The sequence below is a fragment of the Pogoniulus pusillus genome, chromosome 11 (assembly GCF_015220805.1).
Source record: "Pogoniulus pusillus isolate bPogPus1 chromosome 11, bPogPus1.pri, whole genome shotgun sequence".
Classification (NCBI taxonomy): domain Eukaryota; kingdom Metazoa; phylum Chordata; class Aves; order Piciformes; family Lybiidae; genus Pogoniulus; species Pogoniulus pusillus.
In genome coordinates this window covers 220,559-241,390 of record NC_087274.1, presented here as the reverse complement: position 1 = coordinate 241,390, position 20,832 = coordinate 220,559, and the positions used below count along the sequence as shown (strand labels likewise).

The 20,832-nt window shown below is 52.8% G+C and overlaps 1 protein-coding gene across 1 annotated transcript in view; it reads right to left on the bottom strand.

Moving 5' to 3' along the window:
- Positions 1-20,832, bottom strand: part of CACNA1G (calcium voltage-gated channel subunit alpha1 G) — a 141,166-nt gene that overhangs the window by 41,227 nt on the left and 79,107 nt on the right. Inside the window, 8 exon segments of the mRNA XM_064150466.1 lie at positions 2,859-3,043; positions 3,916-3,984; positions 7,803-7,926; positions 9,095-9,195; positions 14,500-14,946; positions 15,085-15,269; positions 15,859-15,952; positions 18,609-18,677. Coding sequence (XP_064006536.1) covers positions 2,859-3,043; positions 3,916-3,984; positions 7,803-7,926; positions 9,095-9,195; positions 14,500-14,946; positions 15,085-15,269; positions 15,859-15,952; positions 18,609-18,677 — 1,274 coding nt within the window.

Sequence of the window (20,832 nt, the reverse complement as noted above, 5' to 3'; positions counted from 1 at the left end):
ATGTTCTGCCTGCTGCTGTGATGAGAGCTCTCAGAAGAAGAGCAGACTGGGATGAAGTAGCAGATCAGTGTCAATGAAGATCTCCCTCTGCAGATGGAAAAAAATTAGCAAAGGTGATAATATGACGGACAGGAGAGTCTATGAAGTGACTGTTTCATACTGTGATGGTATGGAAAGTGAATAATTCATCCATCTGCTTTGGAAGCCAAAGCCCAGGCTCTGCAGGGAGTAAAGCAGCATTGAAGTCCATCACAGGAACTCTGAATGCGTTTCCAGTTTTGATTTCTCTTGTATCTGAAGCTGCAACACTTGATCCTAACAAGGGCAGGTTGAACACATTAGGAAGGAATGCTATTGTGAAAGCAATCCCTCTGCTGGCTGCAACATCAGAGGGCCATGGAAACATCTTTAAATGTCACCCCTTTGTGAATATATTTTTGTAATTCTGCTCATAAAGCTGGGCTCGAATCCTCCTGGGTTCAGTCTGGAGGCTGATAATCAATCATACAGTCAGAGGCCTGTGACCAGCACACAGGACAGCCCTGCCCAGCGCCTCTGCAAATGGCTGAGCAGGGGGACAGGGCTGCTGGCACAGCAGGAAACGAGACAGAGTGAGAGAGGTCTTCTGCCAGAGTAGCCCCTTCAGACCATCAACCAGGAAAGTCACTGAACAGACCAGAGCAGCTGTCCCTGCTCTGGAGTCCAGTGTGGCACACAGAGCCATGGCTTGGCTTCTCACTGAGGGTGTCCTCCCTGTGGCTTCTGCCTGAGTGCCCATGGCAAAATAGGGCAGGATGAGTTTCTTGGTGCTGGGGAGGGAGCATTCACTTTGGTCTCTGCCCTACATCTCCCTGGAAAAAAAAAGAACAGTGGCTTGGTCCCTAGAGGGGACCTCAGAGGGACACAGACTGGAGCGATGGTGTCTGAGGAGCCCAGGCTGCCCATGCCAGCTGCCGTCCGATGTGGAGCCAGCTGCACACCGGGCAGATCCCCGGCCACGCGGCACAGCCCGCAGCAAAGGCAGCACAGGCAGCTGTGGGCAGCGGCATGCACAGGGCAGCCCAGATGTGCACTGCAGTGGCAGATGCGTTTCCACACACCAAGATTTGTGACTTACTGACAGCCCCCAGTTTGGTGCCTGCTGCTCCATTTCTCACACAGGCAGCTAGGGAGGAGCGGAGGCAACCGTGAGTGTATTTAGGGAATGGGCTCGCTGCTGTCTTCTTACATTTGCTTGGTAGCAGACAGCAGCTTGTTGGGTGAACACCTTCACACGCTCTCCTGAGAAAACAGCCAATGCCAACAGGAGGGAGCAGCAAAAGAAGAGCCTAATTCTGCCCATGCTCCAGATGGCAGCTCTTCCTCCAGCCTACAGTCAGTGCATTATTTCCCTAACTGCAGACTGCTCCTGCACCCAAGTGACTGCGGTGAAAGGCTTCAGTAAACAAAGACCCACGTCCTGGCCACGCAGACTGTAGATCTACAAAGAAGCCTACAGAGCTTTCACTAGGTCAGCTCTAACAGAGCTCAGCACAGCCCAAGCCCCTTCCTCTAGATCTGGTTGAGCCACACCACCTCAAAAGAGAGACTTGCATTCCACAGTTAAGAGACAGAAAAGTCACTCCTTTGTCTACCCAGAGCTACACAGGCAAACCCAGGGGTGCAGAGCAGCTCCACCAACCAGCCATCTGGTAGAAACTGCCCCCAGGAACTACAGCTGATGTGGAGACACCAAGGGACACTGGAAGAGCAGAAGTCTGAAATGAAGCCTGTCTGGTCACACGGCCGGGGAGCTGAGCCACACCTGCAGTGCTATCTGCACAGGTGAAAACAGTTAAAAGCAGCTCTCGTCCTGAACCTCACCGGGCACAACACGCCTGTAGCACAGTCTGGCAGAGTGTCTTTGGGCTGTTGAGAAGATTCAAGAGATATATGTACAGACATGGCTATTATTACTTAGACTTATTATTCACACAGGGGCAGTAAAACAACATCCTCTGTCAGAAGCAGGATCCTGTATTTCTGTCCCTGAAAGAGACAATCCTGACTCAAAGCAAACGGTTTAAGAAGGAAGCAGCAGTAAGATGTGACAGGCACACAAAGCTGCTTTGAGCAGGAAGGTTTATTAGCTGCTGCATAACAAGAGCAGCAACAGGGGTATTAAGGATGGACTGCATCTAGCATAGAGAGGATCTTCCTGCCTGGGGGTACAGGACAAAGCAGATGCCTGTTTTGAAGAGGCTGGTCCCTGGGCAGGTTCTTGTCAAAGGGATGCCTGGCCCTGGGGCATGGAGTTCAGGATGCTGCCTGCTGTCAGAGACGGGGACACAGCAGGACAGTTGCATTCATCTTGTCTGGGCACTCTTCAAAATAAATGTGCCTAATATTAGTGGGGAACTGAGAGGGAAAAAAGCTTCCTTGCATTCTAGGTTAAGCAATAGTTTAGTCTCTGCCCCCTTAAAAATTATCTGCCACCTGCTACCAATTTCCTCCTTTGTTAGGAAAGCCATTGCCTGCCTGAAGGAAAGGGGGAGAAGAAGCTGTTAAGCTGCACTTTACAGAGAGCAAATGAGAACACAAATAGCAGGGGATGTGTGTTATAATGAGTAAAAAAGGCACCGAGCAGTCTGCTGCTGCTCCTGGGGCTGGTCCCAGAACCCGGTGAGTGCCCAGAGCTCCTCACTGCTCTGCAGGACCTGCAGACACTGGTGGGCTGTGGAGCAGCAGCAGGCTGGGCACAGTGCTGGCAACAGCACTGCCCCTGTCTCGCCCACCCCTTCCCTTGCACAAGTGCTGCTTACAGGAGAGGCTGTGCTGCCCCTCTGGCACATGCCCAGCACTGCTCCTCCTCTGCTTACCTCAAGGGCCGCAGAGTCCTCAGCAGCCTCAAAACCCGCAGCATGCCCAGGATCTTCGTGCCGCTGTCTGACACCATCGAGACCAGGATGTCGATGACAGAGATGAGAACCAGCAGCCCATCCAGCACGTTCCAGCTGCTTTTCAAGTAGGCTTTCTCCCCGAAACACAAGCCTAGTGCCACCACCTGCCCGGACACCAAGTTGCAACAAATGGTGACTCCCACACCCAGCATGTTTCTTCCAGTTAGCATCCTGCTGAGAAGGCATTATTTACAGATACCAGCCTGCCAGTCTGGTGGCTTCCCGGGATAGAAACCTAATTAGACAAATCAGCAAAGTGTTCTATTGCAAGGGTTGTAAAAATACCTCTGCAGAAACATCCCAGATTGTCCCTTAGAGCTGACGTAATTTTTAATGTAGCTAAACACAGCTGCACAAATGGCTCCTATCACACCTAGCTCTGCCCTGTGAAGCTGGATTGTCTTTTATTCCTCTTGACTGCTGGAGTAAAGGTTCAGACTGGCTGACCCAAAGCAATCAGTTACAAGCTTTGCAAATAAAGAAAACAGAGAAGCCTCTGAAAGAAAGAGCAATTGTTCCACGAGATGATCATGCATTGCATCAGAGAGATTCACAGCAACGTGCTTCTGAGCCTCCTGCCTCAAATCCCAGTGTTTCAATGTGCTTCAGTTTCCCCTCCTCAGGAAAGCAAGGAGCTGCTTAGGCTGCTGGGGACAATTGATTGTGGAAGACAATGGGACTTACGTGGATGGAGTTAAGATTGCGCCCAAGAGCCCCAAACCAGCTCAAGAGCTTTGCTGAGTGGGGAAGAGCTGAACTGAAGGATTCCATTGCTCACACAATGGTGTGAATCAAGAGCAACTTCAGAGAAAGTGTTCTGGTGCAAAGCATGCTCAGAATAAGGCCTATAATGGGTATCTGGACAAGACTCAGGAGAACCCTGCTCAGAACCGGTAGATCTAGCAGTATCGCCAGCCCACTCCAACCACATCCCACTAACAGAACACAGGCAGGGTCCCACACCAGCTCCAGTTACCTTAACTGTCATCTCAGTCAGGAAGATCACCGTGAAGATGTAGTTGGAGAGTGTTAGGAAAATCCGCTCCTGTGTAACAGAAAAAGAGAGACAAAGTTTGTGTCCTGCTCCGGGCAGCTGCGCAGCTCCCTGTGCTCCAGCTTCTGTACTGACACCAGGCCCAGGCTGGTGGCTCACAAAGAGGGGAAAATCCAAATATCTGGACCCAGGCACAGTCAGCACCATGGACAGGGGCAGACATCTGCCCCAACCCCTCTATCTGTCCCTAAAGCCCACCCTCTGGTCTCAACGCCACCATCTGTCCCCAGACTCCCGTTTGCCCCAGACCCACTGCCCTCAGCAGGAAGACAGCTCCGCCGACAGCCCTTGCCCTGGCCCTCGCCCTGGCCCTCGCCCACGGCCCCTGCACACTGCAGACTCCCCTGAGCTCCCACTCCTCCCAAAATCAATGCCGAGCTGCGAGGCAGGGCCTGGGACACCAAGGTGCTCCTAACATGAGGTGTCATAGCTCCACCAAAGCCAGCCATGCTCTGGGCACTTGTGCCAGCTGAGACTTGTGCCCAGAGGTTGAGTCACTTGCCCAAAGCCACAAGCCGGGCCCGGGCGTGAAGCCCAAGAGCCTCATTTCCCCATCCCCTGCACTGTCCACCTGACCATGCTGTGCTCACTGCCACCACTCTGCGAGAGCTGCCAGCAATTACAGATGAGACCATGGACTCCTTCCCTATCTGTAGCTAGCAGAACCCTCTCCTTTTAATGATGATCATTAAATAAATTACACTTTTCCCTAATCCCCGAGCAATCTCTGCCTGCCTGCACCCAAACTGTGCAGCAGAAGGTGGAGGCTGGAGATGATGATGATGTGTGTGTGTGTGTGTGTGTGTGTGTACAGTGGAGCCAGCCCCAGCTCTGCAGATGACAAGCCTGGATTTATTTCTGCCCTCCCTACAGAGCAGCCCTTTAAGAGATGCACATCTCTCACTCAAAAAGAGATGCAGTTTCAGCAAGACAAAACACCTTGGCAACTCTCTTGCTTGCCAGATCATGATTTACTGAATGTGACTCAGGTCCCACAGAGCAGCTCATTTCCATACTGGCTCCATAATTAATTAGGTCCTAGACCTGCACAGTGATTGCCTGAGCTGTGATAGGAACCATTTCTGGCCATTAGCAGCTACCACACCAAAGGCTGCTGTGGAGGGGCAGGCAGTGTGCAGCAGAAAGAGAGAAAAGACCTGCTTGTGGAGCTGGAGGTGAAGCAGCAGTAGGATGGAGGAGCAGCTGAGGATGTGGCATTCCTCACTGTTGGGCAGGGTCATCTGGACCTGAGCAAGGCCTCTGGCACTGTCCCATGCCACATCCTGGTCTCCAAGCTGGTAACACATGGGTTTGATGGGTGGACCACTGGATGGATAAAGAACTGGCTTGATGGCCACACCCAAAGAGTGGCTGTCAATGGCTCCATGGCCAAGTGGAGGCCAGTGACAAGCATGAGTGCTTCAGGGAATAGTCCCGAGACCAGTCTTGTTCAGCATCTTTGTCAGTGCCATAGCCAGAGGCACTGAGTGCAGCCTCAGCAAGTTTGCTGCCCACACCAAGCTGTGTGGTGCAGCAGACAGGCTGAAGGGCAGGGATCCATCCAGAGGGAGCTAGGCAGGCTGCAGAGGTGGGCACAAGCCAACCTCAGGAGGTTCAACAAGACCAAGTGCAAGGTCCTGCAGCTGGGTCGAGGCAATGCCAAGCACAAATCCAGGCTGGGCAGTGAGTGGCTGGAGAGCAGCCCTGAGGAGAGGGACTTGGGGATGCCAGCAGTGTGCACCAGCAGTGTGGCCAGCAGGGCCAGGGAGCTGATTCTCCCCCTCTACTCCGCTCTGCTGAGACCCCACCTGGAGTACTGCATCCAGTTCTGGAGCCCCTGGGACAAGAAGGATGTGGAGATGCTGGAGCATGTCCAGAGAAGGGCCAGGAGGATGCTCAGAGGACTGCAGCAACTTTGCTATGAGGACAGACTGAGAGTCAGGGTGACCTTCTTGTGGCCTCCCAGTATCTGAAGGGGGCCTACAAAAAAGCTGGGGAGGGACTTGTTAGGCTCTCAAGTAGTGCCAGGACTGGGGGGAATGGAGCAAAGGTGGAGGTGGAGAGATTCAGCCTGGAGGTGAGGAGGAAGTTGTTGAGCATGAGAGTGGCAAGACCCTGGAATGGGTTGCCCAAGGAGGTGGTTGAGGCCCCATTGCTGGAGGTGTTTAAGGCCAGGCTGGATGGGGCTCTGGCCAGCCTGCTCTAGGGTAGGGTGTCTCTGCCCGTGGCAGAGGGGTTGGAACTGGCTGATCCTTGTGATCCCTTCCAACCCTGACTGATTCTATAATCTCTCCCCAGCCCGCGCCACGCACGCTGCCATGGGGAGCACGCCTTGGCTACCAGCGGCAACCCCTGTCTGTCCCCATCAGCCAGCTGGAACTGGGGCAGGAAAAGGGACCTTGCTTGAAGCAGGCAGAACCTCTCCAGCTCAGGGAAGCAAAGTACAATTATTTTAAACAAGTCAAGCTAAACTAAGACAGACTGTTTCCAGATGAGAGTTCCTTCAACACGGGCAGGGCCTGTGCTTCCCAGCTCCCTCCCTCACCACCCAGCATCCCCCTTCTCCTCTCCAGACCTGGGTCCAGCTCAGCTTCAGCCTTAGGCGACCTATTTTGGTTCCCTTGGTTATAACCTAATGGTGATGAACCTCACACCAGTCCCTTCCCCCTTTCTTCTCTGCACTCCACCAGCCCTTGGGGACACCACAGCTCACCCTGCCCACACACAGAGCACTGTGGGCTCCTCTGACCCAGGCACATCACCCATTTGCTCCATCACTGTGTAATGGCTTCCTTTCAGAGCCGACCTTGGAGAATGGTGACTCTCAGAGGACACAGCAAGAGGCTCAAAAAGAAGCTTTGGGATTTCAAGGGACAGCCTCAGGTGCCCCATTTAGGGGAAGAGCAGAACAATTTCCTCTTGCTAGACCAGCTGGTAGGGAGTCCTACTCTCCTCTGCAGCTGTGAGCTGATGCATCGTGTCTGTGTGATAGCCAAAGGAAAATAAATTAATTTGGGAGGGGACTGCTGGGCAAGCTGTTATAATGAGGAGGACTAGGGAAAGCTTAAAATAGGCACAGAGAAGCCCAGACTCCAGTTCTAAGATCTTACATGGAAGATCCACAAAAATGAGCAGCCTGACACGCCCACGTCAGCACAACAGGAGTCAAAAGGATTGCAATATGAGCAATGTTCTGCAATCCACCAGCAAGAGCCCAGCCTCAGACACAACCCCTGCCAGAATAAAAGAGCAGGAGAGTGATTCTGCCCCTTGGATGGATGGATGCTGGTGCTCCGAGGGCCTTGTGGAGGCAATTAAAACAAAATGGGCAGAGGCACTGCAGAGCATGCATCGATTCAGGCCTTTTTGTGTCACAACAAAGCTGGTACACAAAGGAGAGAAGGGAAATGAGCAGTTTCCCCTTTCCCTTCGCACCACACAGATGAGCCTGTGGAGAACAGATGGAAGAAACAAATATTGTGTGGAGAGAGAAGTGTTTGAAGGTTGATCAGAGAAGGAAACTGAGATAGATGTCATGCTTGTGTCATGTGCTGAAACCTTACTTGCACTCGCAGAAATGGGAGGTTGGATGCAGCGCAGGACACGAGCTCTACTCTTGCACTTGGAAAGGACGCTGGGTGGGGACAAGGAGAGCTGCTGTCCCTAATTCAAAGGACACGCAGGGGATGTTGGCAGCTTCCCATTTTAAAAAGAGAAGGAAAGGGAGACCAAGTGCATGGCAGCAGAGTCCAAGCCACAGATGTTGGCTCCACAAGGAGCACAGGACACTGTTAACCTTGGAAACTCACAGCACTGTGAGGCTCGATTTTGGGCCGTTCCATAGCGATGGTGATGCAGTTGAGGAAAATGATCACCAGGACGACATGATCAAACATCTTGTGTGTGATGATTTTGTTGCACATCAGTCGGAATCTGCTAAGAAAGAAAGAATGAACGAGGACACACAGACAACTGTTAATGCTTGGCTGGCTGGGGAGAAGAAGAGCAGCTCGACACACGGCAGGTGAGCCCAGTGCTCTGTCAGAGCAGATGAGCCACCATCTCTTGGCCTCCTCCCTGGCAGAGCCATGCGCTGCGGGCAGAGCTGGGCATCAATAGAAAAGGACCCAAGCTACAGAATTAAACCACAAATCTCAAGCCCTGGTCATGTTCACAAGGTGCTTTGAGTCACTTGAAATGGAGCAGCTGCCTCTGCATCTTGAACACATGGCTAGGCTGGGATTCGGGCCCCTGCCCAGTTAGTAGTGCTCAGGTTTAGCTCAGAGGAAGGAGTAAATAACCCCAGGAAGCCTGCAAGGATTGAGAGCACATGGACCAGAGGGACAGAAGCTATTTATTGTGACAGATGGCTGTACACTGACCCAGGGTTTATAATACCGAATTACATGTCCCAGAGTTTGCTTCTGAAAATCTCTCTAATCTTTGTATGAATGAACTCCAAGGCTGCCCAGGGCCCACCAGCTCCAGCACAGGAGGGAAGCCCCTGCTGAGCCTGAGTGCACAGCCAGAGCAACATGTAGGAGAGCACAGAGTCCAGATGGCCCTGCTGCGTCTGGCCTTTGGGAAGGGCAGAGCTGGGAACCTGCAGGCAAGGAGAGGGTGTTTTCTGAGGGTTGCTGGGAGAGGAAGGTTGCCCTTCAAGAGGGAGAGCAGAGCGGCCCAGGCTGAGAGGCATGTTTAAGAGGTAAAGGAATGTCCTTTACTGTGCTGTAAGTGTGCAGCAGGGACAAATTCAAACTTCTCTGCTTAATGCAGCACTTCTCTCCTTTGCTCCAAACTCCCCACACTCCATTGAGTGACAGCCTTGCTGAGCTCTGGCACCACTGACAAGGCAAACAATGAACCTGATAAAGCTGTGGCCATGCCCTATGCTGTGGGTCTATGCTGCTTGCTCCTATGCCAGGGCCATGCCCACCTCAGAGCAGCTCTCTGCAGCCAGGAGCTCTTTGCTGTTGGGCTGGAGCAAGGGCTGGGAGTTCTGTGAGCTGACACCCGTCTGAGATGGGCAGGCAGGGTGAGTCGCGGCAACGAGGGTCCCCATGCCCAGCACCCTGCCGCTCCAAGAGCACACCTGCCTTACCTGGAGTGTGGCGCGAAGATGTAGATGGACCAGGAGTCCCTCTCTCTGCAGCAGGTGGGCAGCTGTGCCCACACCCAGGCCTTCAGGCGGGCCCCTTTGCTCTAGGAGGAAAACAGAAATACACCGGGAGGGAAACAGAGGGAGCTGTTACCAAACAATGCCCCAGAATTGCCAAGCGAGGGGCAGGGACCCCGGGCAGCCTTCCACTGAGCACATCTCCAAGTGCTCTCCCCAAACCCAGAGTCCACTGGGCAGTGGAAGGAGCTCTGGCAGCCAGGCGAGGACTTTGCCAGCCCTGTGAGCTCGCAGGGTTTGGTCTTGCTTCTTCCCTTGCATAGTGACTGCATCTGGCAGATGCTTTGCAAGAGGACAGGCATAGTAAATAAAACAGACAATTGCAAACCTGCTCTGATAAGCCTCAACAACACCTCCAGATATGTGTCAGACGCTTGCTTGAATCTCTTAAGTTTTGGGGGGAATTTTTGTGAGGTTTTTGGTGCTTGGGTGGGGTTTTTTAAGCATATAGAATGCTTATGTCAGGGGGTATAAAAGGAAGCAGAGAGGATTCCTGCTGCTTGCTGGGCCAAGCCCTGTGTCCATGCACCATGGAAAGCTGAGGAAATCACTTGGTCCAGAAATGCAATGGGGAGCATCTGCCTCTCATTCAGCACAGAGAGATTAGATGGGAGATTATAAAGCCAGCTGGGAACATCGTGGCCAGCCTGACCTGCATGAGCACCAGCCACCCGGCTCCAGCAAATTAATTCCTGCTGGGAGCCACAGCATCCTCAGCCACACGTACTTATGGGTTAGATTGTCTGCAAGGGCGTTTAAGGCCAGGAGGGTAGATTGCTGAAGCCTTGGCCAACAGGTCAACTGAAGACATGGAAAATTGGATGTGGAGGGGAAGCCTTATCCCAGCTGCAGCAACCTCTGGATTAGGTTTATTGCCTTCTCATCCCAAGCTCTCCGAAGGGGAGATCAGGATCTTTAATCCAATTGGCATTGCAATGCTAGTGCCTTGAGCATGGACAAGCAGCAGAAGTCAGGCAAACACCTCAGCCACCGTGCTGAGGCCTGTCCAGCCCTTCCTGATGGGGAGATGAATGCAGAGAGTGGCCTGCGCAAGGCACTGCAATGCCTTGGTCTGCACGTCAGCAGGAGCTGCTCCTGGCTTTCATCGCCCACCACCACCTGGGTTGGATGCGCACAGGTGGAGCACAGCTGCAGGGGCTCTCTGAAGCTTTCTTCTGCCCATGCACAGCACAGGAGCTGTGAAGCACAGCACAGGAATTGCTGGTCATGCTTCTTCAGGAGCACCTGGACCCGGGCGCTGAGGCACACTGAGTTATTGCAGCCTGGAAACAGGGAGGGAGGATTTGTTCGGAGTCAAACCGCTGGCAACTGGAGGTATTCCGGGCAATAAACTGGGATCTGTCATGGTAATGGAGTGGAATGAGGAAGTGCCTTCAGTTCCAGCACACATGCAGCCAGGGGCCTCATTAGCAACGGGGAGCAGCCACTCTAGTGTCCCTTTAATGAAAGCACTCTGTGATGAGCAGAGTCCTTCAGAAACTGAAAACCACCTTATGAAAGCAACCAACAAAGTGCTGGATTCTTCTGCTCCTCTCCTTCAGCACTTTCCCTCCCCCTATATGCAAGCACAACCCACACCACAGCACACCACTAGCTTTTGGCCATGTCTTGGCTGCTTTACTTCCCTTTTCCATGGAAAGAGTTGGAGCTGCTCCCTTGCCTCTAAGCTGCAATTAGCAGATCATGCAGCCATGGGGCTGTGCTACCCTTCAAGCAGCCTCATTAGTTTAATTATCCATAGATTTAACTAAAGTAAAGAAATGGAGAAAAATCAAGTGTCCACTCAAAGTTGTAGTGAAGGCAGTGATGTCTACCCCAGCCTCTGGACACAGAGCAACAGGGGAGGCTTGGTCCCACTCTGTGAGCTGGAAGGTTTCCAGAAGTGTCTTTTTTGCAGAGCAGTTCTGATATTTACCACAGGGATTTGCAGTGAATGGCAATGCATCAGCAGCACAGAATACTTCTTGATATTCCTTTTGTCCAATTTTAATGCCAAAGATATTTTGGGGTTTGGCTAATTTTTGCAGCTTGCAGTACGTGGGCTAAATCAGCTAACAAAAGGCAAAAAGCAACCTTCCATCATGTCTCCGTGCTCAGCAAGTCAGAGTAAGGGCGAGCACCGGGGCTCAGCGGGGAGAGTTCAGCAGCCCGGCTGCTCCGTGCGCAGCCAACTACATCCACAGAAATTTAAAGTCAGAGGATTTCCAGATTTCCACCAGTGGAACTCACAGCTCAGTTAATTTGAGCCAAATGTAAGATATTTGTAAGATATTTGTAAAATAAACCTCAAGCATTCCCAGCCTGGGTCCCCTCGCACACTTCCTCGGCAAGGTCCAGACACTCTTCACTGCTTACAATCGCACTGATTGCTGTTCAGGCCCCATTGTGTTCAAACGATGGAACCGCTCCAGGGTGGAATCACATCTGTTTGTTCCTGCAACACACCTGGGCAGGATGAATAAAAATGTGGAGGGGAGAAAAACCTACCCTGCAATTCTGCTGCCAACGGCTTAGGCAAAACCTCTCTGGGTACCGCTACCCAAAGTGCCCTACTGCGACAGGTGGGGACCAGGACACAGAGTGATGCTGCTCGCTGAGAGGCAGCAGTGCTGCCGCTGCCCTGCTAACCAGGCCGGCCCAGCAAGCAGCCAGGAGAGATGATGATTAATGCCCCCCCCTTTTTTTAAAGGAATTTCCAATATTAATGTACTTCTGAGGCAGGAGGAAAGGCTGTTGGCATTAAAAGATGAGTGGTGCACTCCTCAGAGTAAGGGGGCAGCTGAGATTTATGAAAGATTTATTACAAGGATGGAGTGGAAATGCTGAAAAACATTCTACAAGCAGCAGCGGACCTCCAGGCAAGCTGGAAGCTGCACAGAGGCACTTGGGACCCGATTATTTAGTTTTCATATGTAGCAGGGGCAGGCTGAGAGGGTTTGGGGACAGATGGACTGCACACCACAAGAAAAAAATGGCAGCAGGCAGTGGGGATAGGAGATACAATTGCGAAATGCAGTCAGGCTTTGGGGAGGAGTGGACCCATTTGGTTCCAAATTTAATGTTTCCCTCACATTCTGCACTGAGCACACCACAATTTGGGTAGGAAAGTACCAAGCAGCACCCAGCATCCACAGATGTGAACAGCAAAGGCCTTGCAACAGATCCCTGATCGCAGTCACGACCACAAGAACACATCCAAGCAGCAAATCTCCATGAAGTTTCTCCTTGTCTGCATTCCTTCAATGAAGAACCAATTTAGTTCCTCTGATTTTACACTATCAGGGCTCTCAGGGGCCTGATTCTGTCCCCGGCAGGGATGTAAATCCAGAATAGTCTCACTGAAGGCAGGGCAGAAGCACTAACGTCAGGGGAGCTGGCAAGACCTACAAGGAGCCTTTGCACTTCCTTTTACTTTTGCACAGCAGTGATCAAAACCAGGCAGCAAGGAGGGGCGGGAAGCTTTGCTGCAGAAGAGCCTGTTTAAGATGACTTTGATCTGGATATCAGCTGAGTTCTTTCTTCTTTTCTTAGTGAGGCAGTTTCAAATTTGACTTTTCCCATTAAAAAAAACACAACAACTTTCTTTCTCACTTTGTCAAGGCTAACTTAGGGACAAAGCACACCCCCAGATGCCAGGAGGGAATCACAAAGGGAAGCTCTGCAACCTGGCGACTCATTTCCCTAATCTAAGCAATATTTTTCAGTCCATCTGGTTTAGTGATTTGCAGTGCAGACAAATTTCAGAGCACAGAGAAAGGCAACAGCCAGCTGCAGATGTCCCAGTTGTGGGTATACCATCAGCTGGGCCATGACTGATTTACCCTTTCTTGCCTATTTTTTTCCCAGGCATTTACTTCTGGCCACTCCATGGGAGAGGACTGGGGGACCTTTGGTCCAGCCCTGGATGGGCTTGCCTCAGCACACAGAAGACGTTTGGTTTATGCTGAAATCATCCACCCCAATAAAGATGAGAAACAGGCACCAGCGCTAGCTGGAGCTGTAAGGCTGGGGAGGCACAGACAAGCAGGGAGAACAGGGACATGCCCCATGACATCATGCCCAGCAGGAGGAGGGCAGCTGGCCTCTGATATGGCAAGGGGAAAGGAAGAGACTGTCAGGATATCTGGATCAGGTGAGTTTGAAAAAGCAGCAGATCTTGGAACATAAAACCCAATCCCCAGGTAGCAATAAAGAAGATGGTCTCCTGATCACTTTCAGTGGTGCTTTCCCCAAAATAATTGCTGCTCCTTTTCTTACAAATTCCATTTATTTTATGAGGTTAAGAAACAGGTTAGGACAACCAGCAAGAATCCCAGGCTGAGGATCCGTGCTGGAATGTAACGAGATAATGAGGAGTCACAGCTGAGTGACTCCATTCTGTCAGCACTAACTCCTCCTCCTGTTCCCCCTCTGGAGTCACTGCTGCCTTTCACACCCCTTCACACGCTCTAAATTCCATTTTCATTCAACAAACTACAGTAAAATCATGTCCACAAACTGCAGCCTTCCTGCTCTCCGTACCACCCTGGTCACCATCACATGCCTCTGCCCCAGACCCATGAGCTCCACCAGCAGACACCGAGCTGGCCCCGGGGGTTACACCTCAGATCGTCGCGGTTTTAAGCCTGAGGGCAAGGTAAAGTGAAGCAAAGCAGTAACCTGGGCACACCCCAAAATTCCTCTCCAGCACTGTCCTGGAAACATCCCATGGGGACAGTCCTCACAACCATTCTGCCGTCAGCTCAAGCCCCATTCTGCCAGCGATGCAAAACCCTTGGGTAAGCAGCCAGAGTCCCAGTATTTCCCGGGCTGCTGCACATGGAAATGAGGCAAACCTTTGAAATCACCTACGGGCCTGATGGGGCTGGGGAGCCAAACCCTGCCCTTCCTTGCCTGTTGGAGTCAACGGAAATTGCTGCTGTGCGTGGGGCACGAAGCTGAATCATGGCTACGGAGCAGGGAAAGCTGCTTTTTATAAAGGGACCAAAATAGACCCAGGAAAACAGGAATTTACAAGAGGTAGCCTTTTAGCAGAACCTGGAGAGCTTTACCACGATGTCTCCACCATGAACCACCCAGTACTGCAGTGAAATATTCAATAGGATGCCAAGCCCCTTTCTGATGGCACTCACAGTCCAGAAACCCTGTGGTGCTCTTCTGGGCAACTCCCAGTCTGGTTTCACGGCGATGTCGAGACCCAGTCCCTGCAATGAACCATTGCTTTGCACCCTGCCGTGTGCTCCTGGAATGGGTACAAAAAATGCTCTGACGAGAAAAAAGCCCAAAGTGATCGCTTGGCATTTCCTTACCATGTTGCCTTCATCATCGCCGTCATCACAGTCCTGGCGAGGGTCATCCAGGTGGAGCTGGTGCAGCAGCAGGCTTGGAGAAGTCTTCCCATTGCAGTCTTGGTGCTCTGAGGCGGAGGCTCGGCTGCTGTGCATGCTGCTGGTCCGGTACAGGGAAGGCACCTGCAGGGTGTCCTGGAGGTCAAAGGAGCTTTTTGTTTCCAGCGACTCCATGCGATGGGGCAAGGAGCCATTGAAGCTGCCGGCCCGGCTGGAGCGCTCCTCATCCGAGCTCTCTCCCTCCTCCGAGCTCTCCTTGCCCTCCCCGGAGAGCAGGGACCTGCGCTCGCCGCTCTGGCCCCGGCGCTTGAGGCTGGGAGCGCGGCCGATGCTGTTCCAGCTGGAGCGGCGACTCGTCCGGCTGCTGCCGGCGCGCCAGGGGCTGTGCGGGGAGCTGCGGGCGCTGGGCTGCGGGAAGGAGGGGGACAGGGAGAGCATCACCCCCGGGCCACCCGCGCCGGGCCAGGCTGCGCCCGCGCCCGCCGGGACAGACAGACAGCCAGCCAGCCCCGCAAGGCCAGCGGCAGGAGGGGGCGCGGCGAGTACCGGGGACTTGAGCTCGTAGGCAGCAGGGTCCATAGAGATGCTGCTGGCCCGGCGCGACTCAAAGCCCTGCGCCACGTCTCCAAACACGGCACTCTTGGGCATGGGCATCGGCGTGGCAGCCGTGTGTATGATGAGCGGTGGGGTCAGGCTCTTCTTCAGCTCCGGGTGGTCGCTCAGGGCCATCACTGCAAGACACAGGTGAGTGTTAGGTGTCACCTCAAGGGGACCATCTAAAACCTGCTTTTGAGCAAGCAAAGCAGGTATGCAGGGATGGATCCCCTTCAAGCATCAGGAAGATGTGGGCCAAAAAGCCCTTCTGGAGAGCTGAGAGCCCATCATACAGCCTGGCAGGGGAGCAGGGGGACATAAAGGAGTGATCCCAGGTGCCAATGGGAGCAGATGTCAGTGAGAGGTGGGAGTAGTTTCAGACTGTCATCTGCTGCCCCTCAACCCTCCAACCAACACCCACCAGGCTCCAATTCTGTGAACCTCCTTGACCGTGCCAGTCTCCTCTTGCCTTTTTTCTCCATGGCTCCTCCACCCATGCCCATCGAGAGACCTCCAAAGCCCAGACCTTGGGCTCAGCAGAGATTGTTGCCCAAATGCCATCATGTCTGCCTCTCTCTGTGTCCCGTGATCCCAGGCCATGCCTCAGCTGACCCTGTCACAGCTTGGTCTACGCTGTCCTCTCCAGCAGAGCTGTTCCCTTTGGGACACATTATTCCCAGGAGAGGTTTCTGCGGAAGGGCCCATCCTGCCAGGGCTCCTACTCACAGACTGGATTCGGTGAGTTCTTCCTGAGTCCTCCCTCCTCATCCAGAGCGCGAGGAAAGAGATCCCCCTCAGAATCAGACTTGGAAGCATCTCCCTGGAGTAAAACAGAAGACTTTCAGCAAGGGGGGGGCAAAGGTCGCTGTGCGAGGACACCCCTCTGAAAAACGGATTCCCACCTCCAATACCACAGCTACGGCGCCACTGAACGTTGGGCCACGATGCAACACCACCTTCCACAAAATGATGCATGCATATTTATACCACAGACTAATTCACCTCCTACCAGGAGGACAGGCTGCCTCTGGCTCCAAAAACGCTCCAGAAAGGGATCAGAAAAAGCCTCTGTTGCTTAATTTTTTCTGCTGGAATTGCACACTGGGCAGATATTAGAGAAGGATGGAATCTGACCCTGCTGATCTCTCCTAATTTATGTGTTATGGCTTGAAAGTCCCTGTGTGGCTCTTTCTAGTGATGCTGCGATGAAGCAATCCACGATTTGGAAGGGACCCAAACACTGCAGCACAGCTAATGGGCACGTGTCGAGGGAGGCCCCACCAGTGCAGAGAGGCTCCAGGTGCCAGAGCTTGGTAACCACTGCTGTGGGTGGCTGTTCCCCTTCCAGCTGCCACGCACAACAGAAGCTTTGAGGATTTCAATGCCACTCCATCATGTCAAAAGGCTGGTGACTGAGTGAAAGCTGCCTGCTCTGCCACGGCCCATTCCTGGAAGGAGCGAGAAGAGATTCACCACTGACCATTGATTGCAGCACGGTGACCAGGTGCTCAGCCTCACAGCATAGAGCAGATTTGGGAGGTTCCTGTGCACCCCACAGATTCTGTCTATTGGCACTGCAGAAAGGCCTTAGGGTGTGGTATAGACAGGAGCCACCCAATAGGCAATGATGCCCACCAGAGCCAACCCCCATCTCCAAGGAGGGAGCTGAAACCACTGCTCTGGCACTGGGCACCAAAGCCCATCATGAGAGAGAAGAGGTGGGAAGGGAGGGAGAATGCAGGGATGAAAGAAGCAAGCAGATCCTCACTTCAGCTGGGAGAGATCAGGGGCCACAGCAAACCCAAGTCTAAGCTGTGTCCCCGGGAGCCCTGGCCAGCACTGCAGAGGTTTGGTGCTTGGGTATTTGCCGGTTGAAAAAACCCAGAGAAGCCCCAAAGCGGAATGGGAGGAGGAGGTGTCTGGCACAAGCTCCAGTGCCCTGCACCTGTCTGTCCGTCCAGCAAAACCCAGTGGGATGAGCCCCAGTGCTCTCCCTTGAGGTCAAACAGTGGCAGGGATTTTTCCCCAGACAAAACTGCACACTCTCAGACTCATTGCTAAGGCAAAAGAGAGTGTGATGGCTCAGAACTCCCCCTCCTGAGGATCTGGATCCAGGAATTCTGTGCTATTCAGGGAAGCTCATCCACCAGGAGATAGACTGGGGAGAGTGGGAATGCACCTTGCAAAGGACAGCAGTAAAACCAGGCTGCCCTGAACTTCACTGGAGGCCAAGTGGTGTCCCCACAGGCACAGGAGCTCAAGCTGGCCACGAGTAGGCTCCCTGTGGAGTGCCCAGCGGCTGCCAGGAATTACTCCTCCCTAATGTCTTATTTAAAAGGGATAAAAACCAGGAAGAGATTTATGTGATTTGTATTCCTGGAGTGCTTCAACAGCCCAAAGGAAAGTTTTAGGGTGCATGATGAGCTGTGTGCCAAGATGGAAAAGCAGAGCTACATGGGCACCTCCCACCACCTTCCCCAGCACCAAACCCCACATCTGGAAGGCAGAAGCATCCCCTCCAAAACACCACGTGCCACACTCAGTATAGTGCAGGCAAGCATCTCGCAGCTAGGCTGCTTCCCATTACCTGTTCTTGCACTCCCAGTTTGCCTTTCTGGGTAGAAAAGGGGTTGTGAGAGAAGAGGGAATTAAAATCCTTCTGGGAAACAAGGGTATGTCAAGATGGACCAGCTGGTACCACAGCCAAAGCAGCCTGTACCAGCAGGGACTGACACGCTGGGACACACTTTTGGGTTGAGGGAAAAAGCAGACTTCTTGGCAAGGACAGGAAAGGAAGGAAGTGGGGCAGAGAAAGACGGCGTTAGAAGAGGAAGGTTTGAGGTGTGCTGTGTCTCGGAGATTCATGGCTTCCTCAGATCTGAATGGGACCATCTCACATCCTGACCCCTGCTGGAATGCAGCATCTGGCCGGGGATCCCAGCATCCCAGCCAGCCTTTCTGGGACACACCACAGAGCAGCTGCTGCTGTCCTGCTGAGCACGGGCCTCTCACACACACGTGTCCACAAACAGGCTTGATTCCAGGTCCCTTCGCTCCTGGGCACCCTCCTCTGGTTGTCGGCTTGCCCAGAACTCAGCATCACCACCTACGTCCCTAGGGTGGTCCCAGGGATGTGTCCGTGATGTGGAGGGGCTGTGACAGCCCCACAGGAAGCCTTACTCTGGGCAGGCATCCAGAGAGGGGCTGGCAAAAGCCAGGCCTGGAGCCACAGCAGCTGCCCCAAGGTAACCACGTCAATTTAGTTGGCTCCCTCAGAGAAGGAAGGAACTTAAAATCAAGGCTGACTTGACAATGAGGACGACAAAAGGGAAAGACAAATACTAAACCCACCCCCAAAACACCAAAAGAAACCCCAAAAGAATGACAGCTACTACAATGAGAACAGCACCACGGTGTGTGACCAGGCACCATGAGAGAGACAAGCGGAGCAGGCTCGGGCTGTGCTGGGTACGTACCCACGCCGAGTTGACAGGCAGCTGAATACAGCTCAGCTGCCCGCTCACATCTTCACGCTTGGAGAGCTCCTGAAGGAGAAACAGGGGCAGGGAGTGGGAAGGAAGGGGAAGTGGGGTTCAATTTTCACAGTTTCAACAGCAGGACTGAATGGGGCATCAAAAGGCACAAGGAAGGGCAGGGAAGGAGAGGAGAAGGGGGAGAAGGGCAGTGTGCAGCTGCAATGGAGACCTGGGCTGGGGCACCCACTCTGCTCAGCACAGGGACAGGATGTGAGATCTCAGATGGAGGAGAGCCCTTCACAGGGACCCTCCTTACCTTCAAATCAAGTGTTTGAAACCGAGTTTACTGCAGCTGCCAAGTGACAGTTGTGCCAATGAAACACCAGCTATTTATTGAAAACATGATTACCAGTTTTTTCCAGCTGCATAATAGGATCTTTATTTATTGCACCTTCATTAAGCAGCAGTGGGGGCTTTTAACAAATGTCTGATTAACACAGGTCCTCTTGTAGCCAGCTGAAATACCTAACTGAAGGACAGCCATCAGAACCTGCCACGAGTTCAGATCCCTCCTCACCCCTATTAATGGAGACATCCATTTAAATCAGCAAGTGCCCAGATGTGGCAGGGGTCAGCAGGTAGAGGGGCAAGATCCCATCCTGGGGGGCTCTGCCATACGAGTTGCCCCAGCATCTCTTTGCAGCACCAGAAGTCTGTCTTTCCCCACCCACTTGGAACGCACACATCATTTTTCACCTCACTGTGTTTCCCCCTCCTTGGGGATGGCTCTCCCAACACTTCTTGGCACGTTTTGGGTGCTGTCCCACAGGGCTGTGGGAAGTTACACACTGTATCAGCGGGACAAAGGTTGTCCCACCAGCTTAGCTTCCTTCCTACAAGACAAGAGATCTTTCTTCTGGCTTCCACAGGAGAAGCAGAACTAATCCCACTCTAGGCTGGGATTAAGAGTTTAAGAAAGACCAATCAGCCTTTAAGATCTGGATGCCTGGACAATAGTGTCTTGCCAGCCATGCAATGGACACTGAATTTAAAATCTTTGGTGTAACAGAGAGAAACATGGAAAAGGCAATAAAAGAGACAGCATGGAAACACTTTTCCTTCACAAGGAACATCCCACTGGAACAGACAGGAATGCACAAGGTAAGGGATGCAAGAAAATCCTACCCAAAATCCCTGCTGTGGGAGAAGAGGCTTTTCCTTCACACTGTGAAGCCCAGGAGGAGTCAAAGTCCATATTTCTCTAAGGATGCCACATCCAGAGAGCAGGCAGTGTCTTGAAAAGGGAAGGATGGAGGGGCTAGAGGGCCAGGGTGCCAGGGAGGAAAGGGCACAAAAGAGGGAAAGGAGCAAACCTGCAAGGTGAGGATGGCTGGAGACAAGGGGATGTAACACCAGGGGGATTACCAATGGAAGGATCCACTTTGGAGATAACATTAGGAAGACCCTTGGGAGAGGAGCTTTGTGTCTGACAAAGAGGAGTCATTGCCTGCTTCAGAGAGAAGTTTCCAGGGTAGGGACCCAAAGGGTCAGGCAGCAATCTCAAATTAGCAGCTCGATCAGAGTTCCCTGCTCACCTTTCCTGCACCAGCACCGGGCTGGTGTTACATGGGAGAACAGGCAGTCAAAAACAGTCAAACGCCCTGCCTGTGCCTCCTGACAGACAGAAGCAGGTTAGCAAAGGCAAAGAAAGAAGGGGGATGGTGGTGGGCTGGAGTGGGAGGAGACTCAGCTCTGCAGAATGTATTGCTCTGCATTTGAAGTTTGGAACAGGTCCTTTTTTGTTTCTTAACTGCTTATATATATCTGCTGCCTAGCAACTGGGGCTGCAAAGCCACACACTAAAATTAACGAGGTGCTTGTAGATTGAGGAAAGGCACTCAAGGACCCGGGAGATACAGGCAGCAGCCCCACGACTGTGTTTCAGTCCAGAAACTTGAAGGAGAATGGAAAAAACCCACAAACCCAACTCCGAAGGGTCCAGTGCACATCACGGAGGCAGACACCAGGTTTGTTTACAGCAAGAGCTGATTTCTGTTCATTCTGCTTAGGAGAGAGGGCCCTGGGTGTGCTGGCCAGCGAAAGGCAGGAGGTCAGTCTGCAAGGCTGCACACCAGCAAAGCTGCATCTGCATCTGCATCAGACCTGGCCTGACCTCCAGCAGCCTTCCGCTGGCTGTCTGCTGCAGGAAGCTCACACGGAGTCA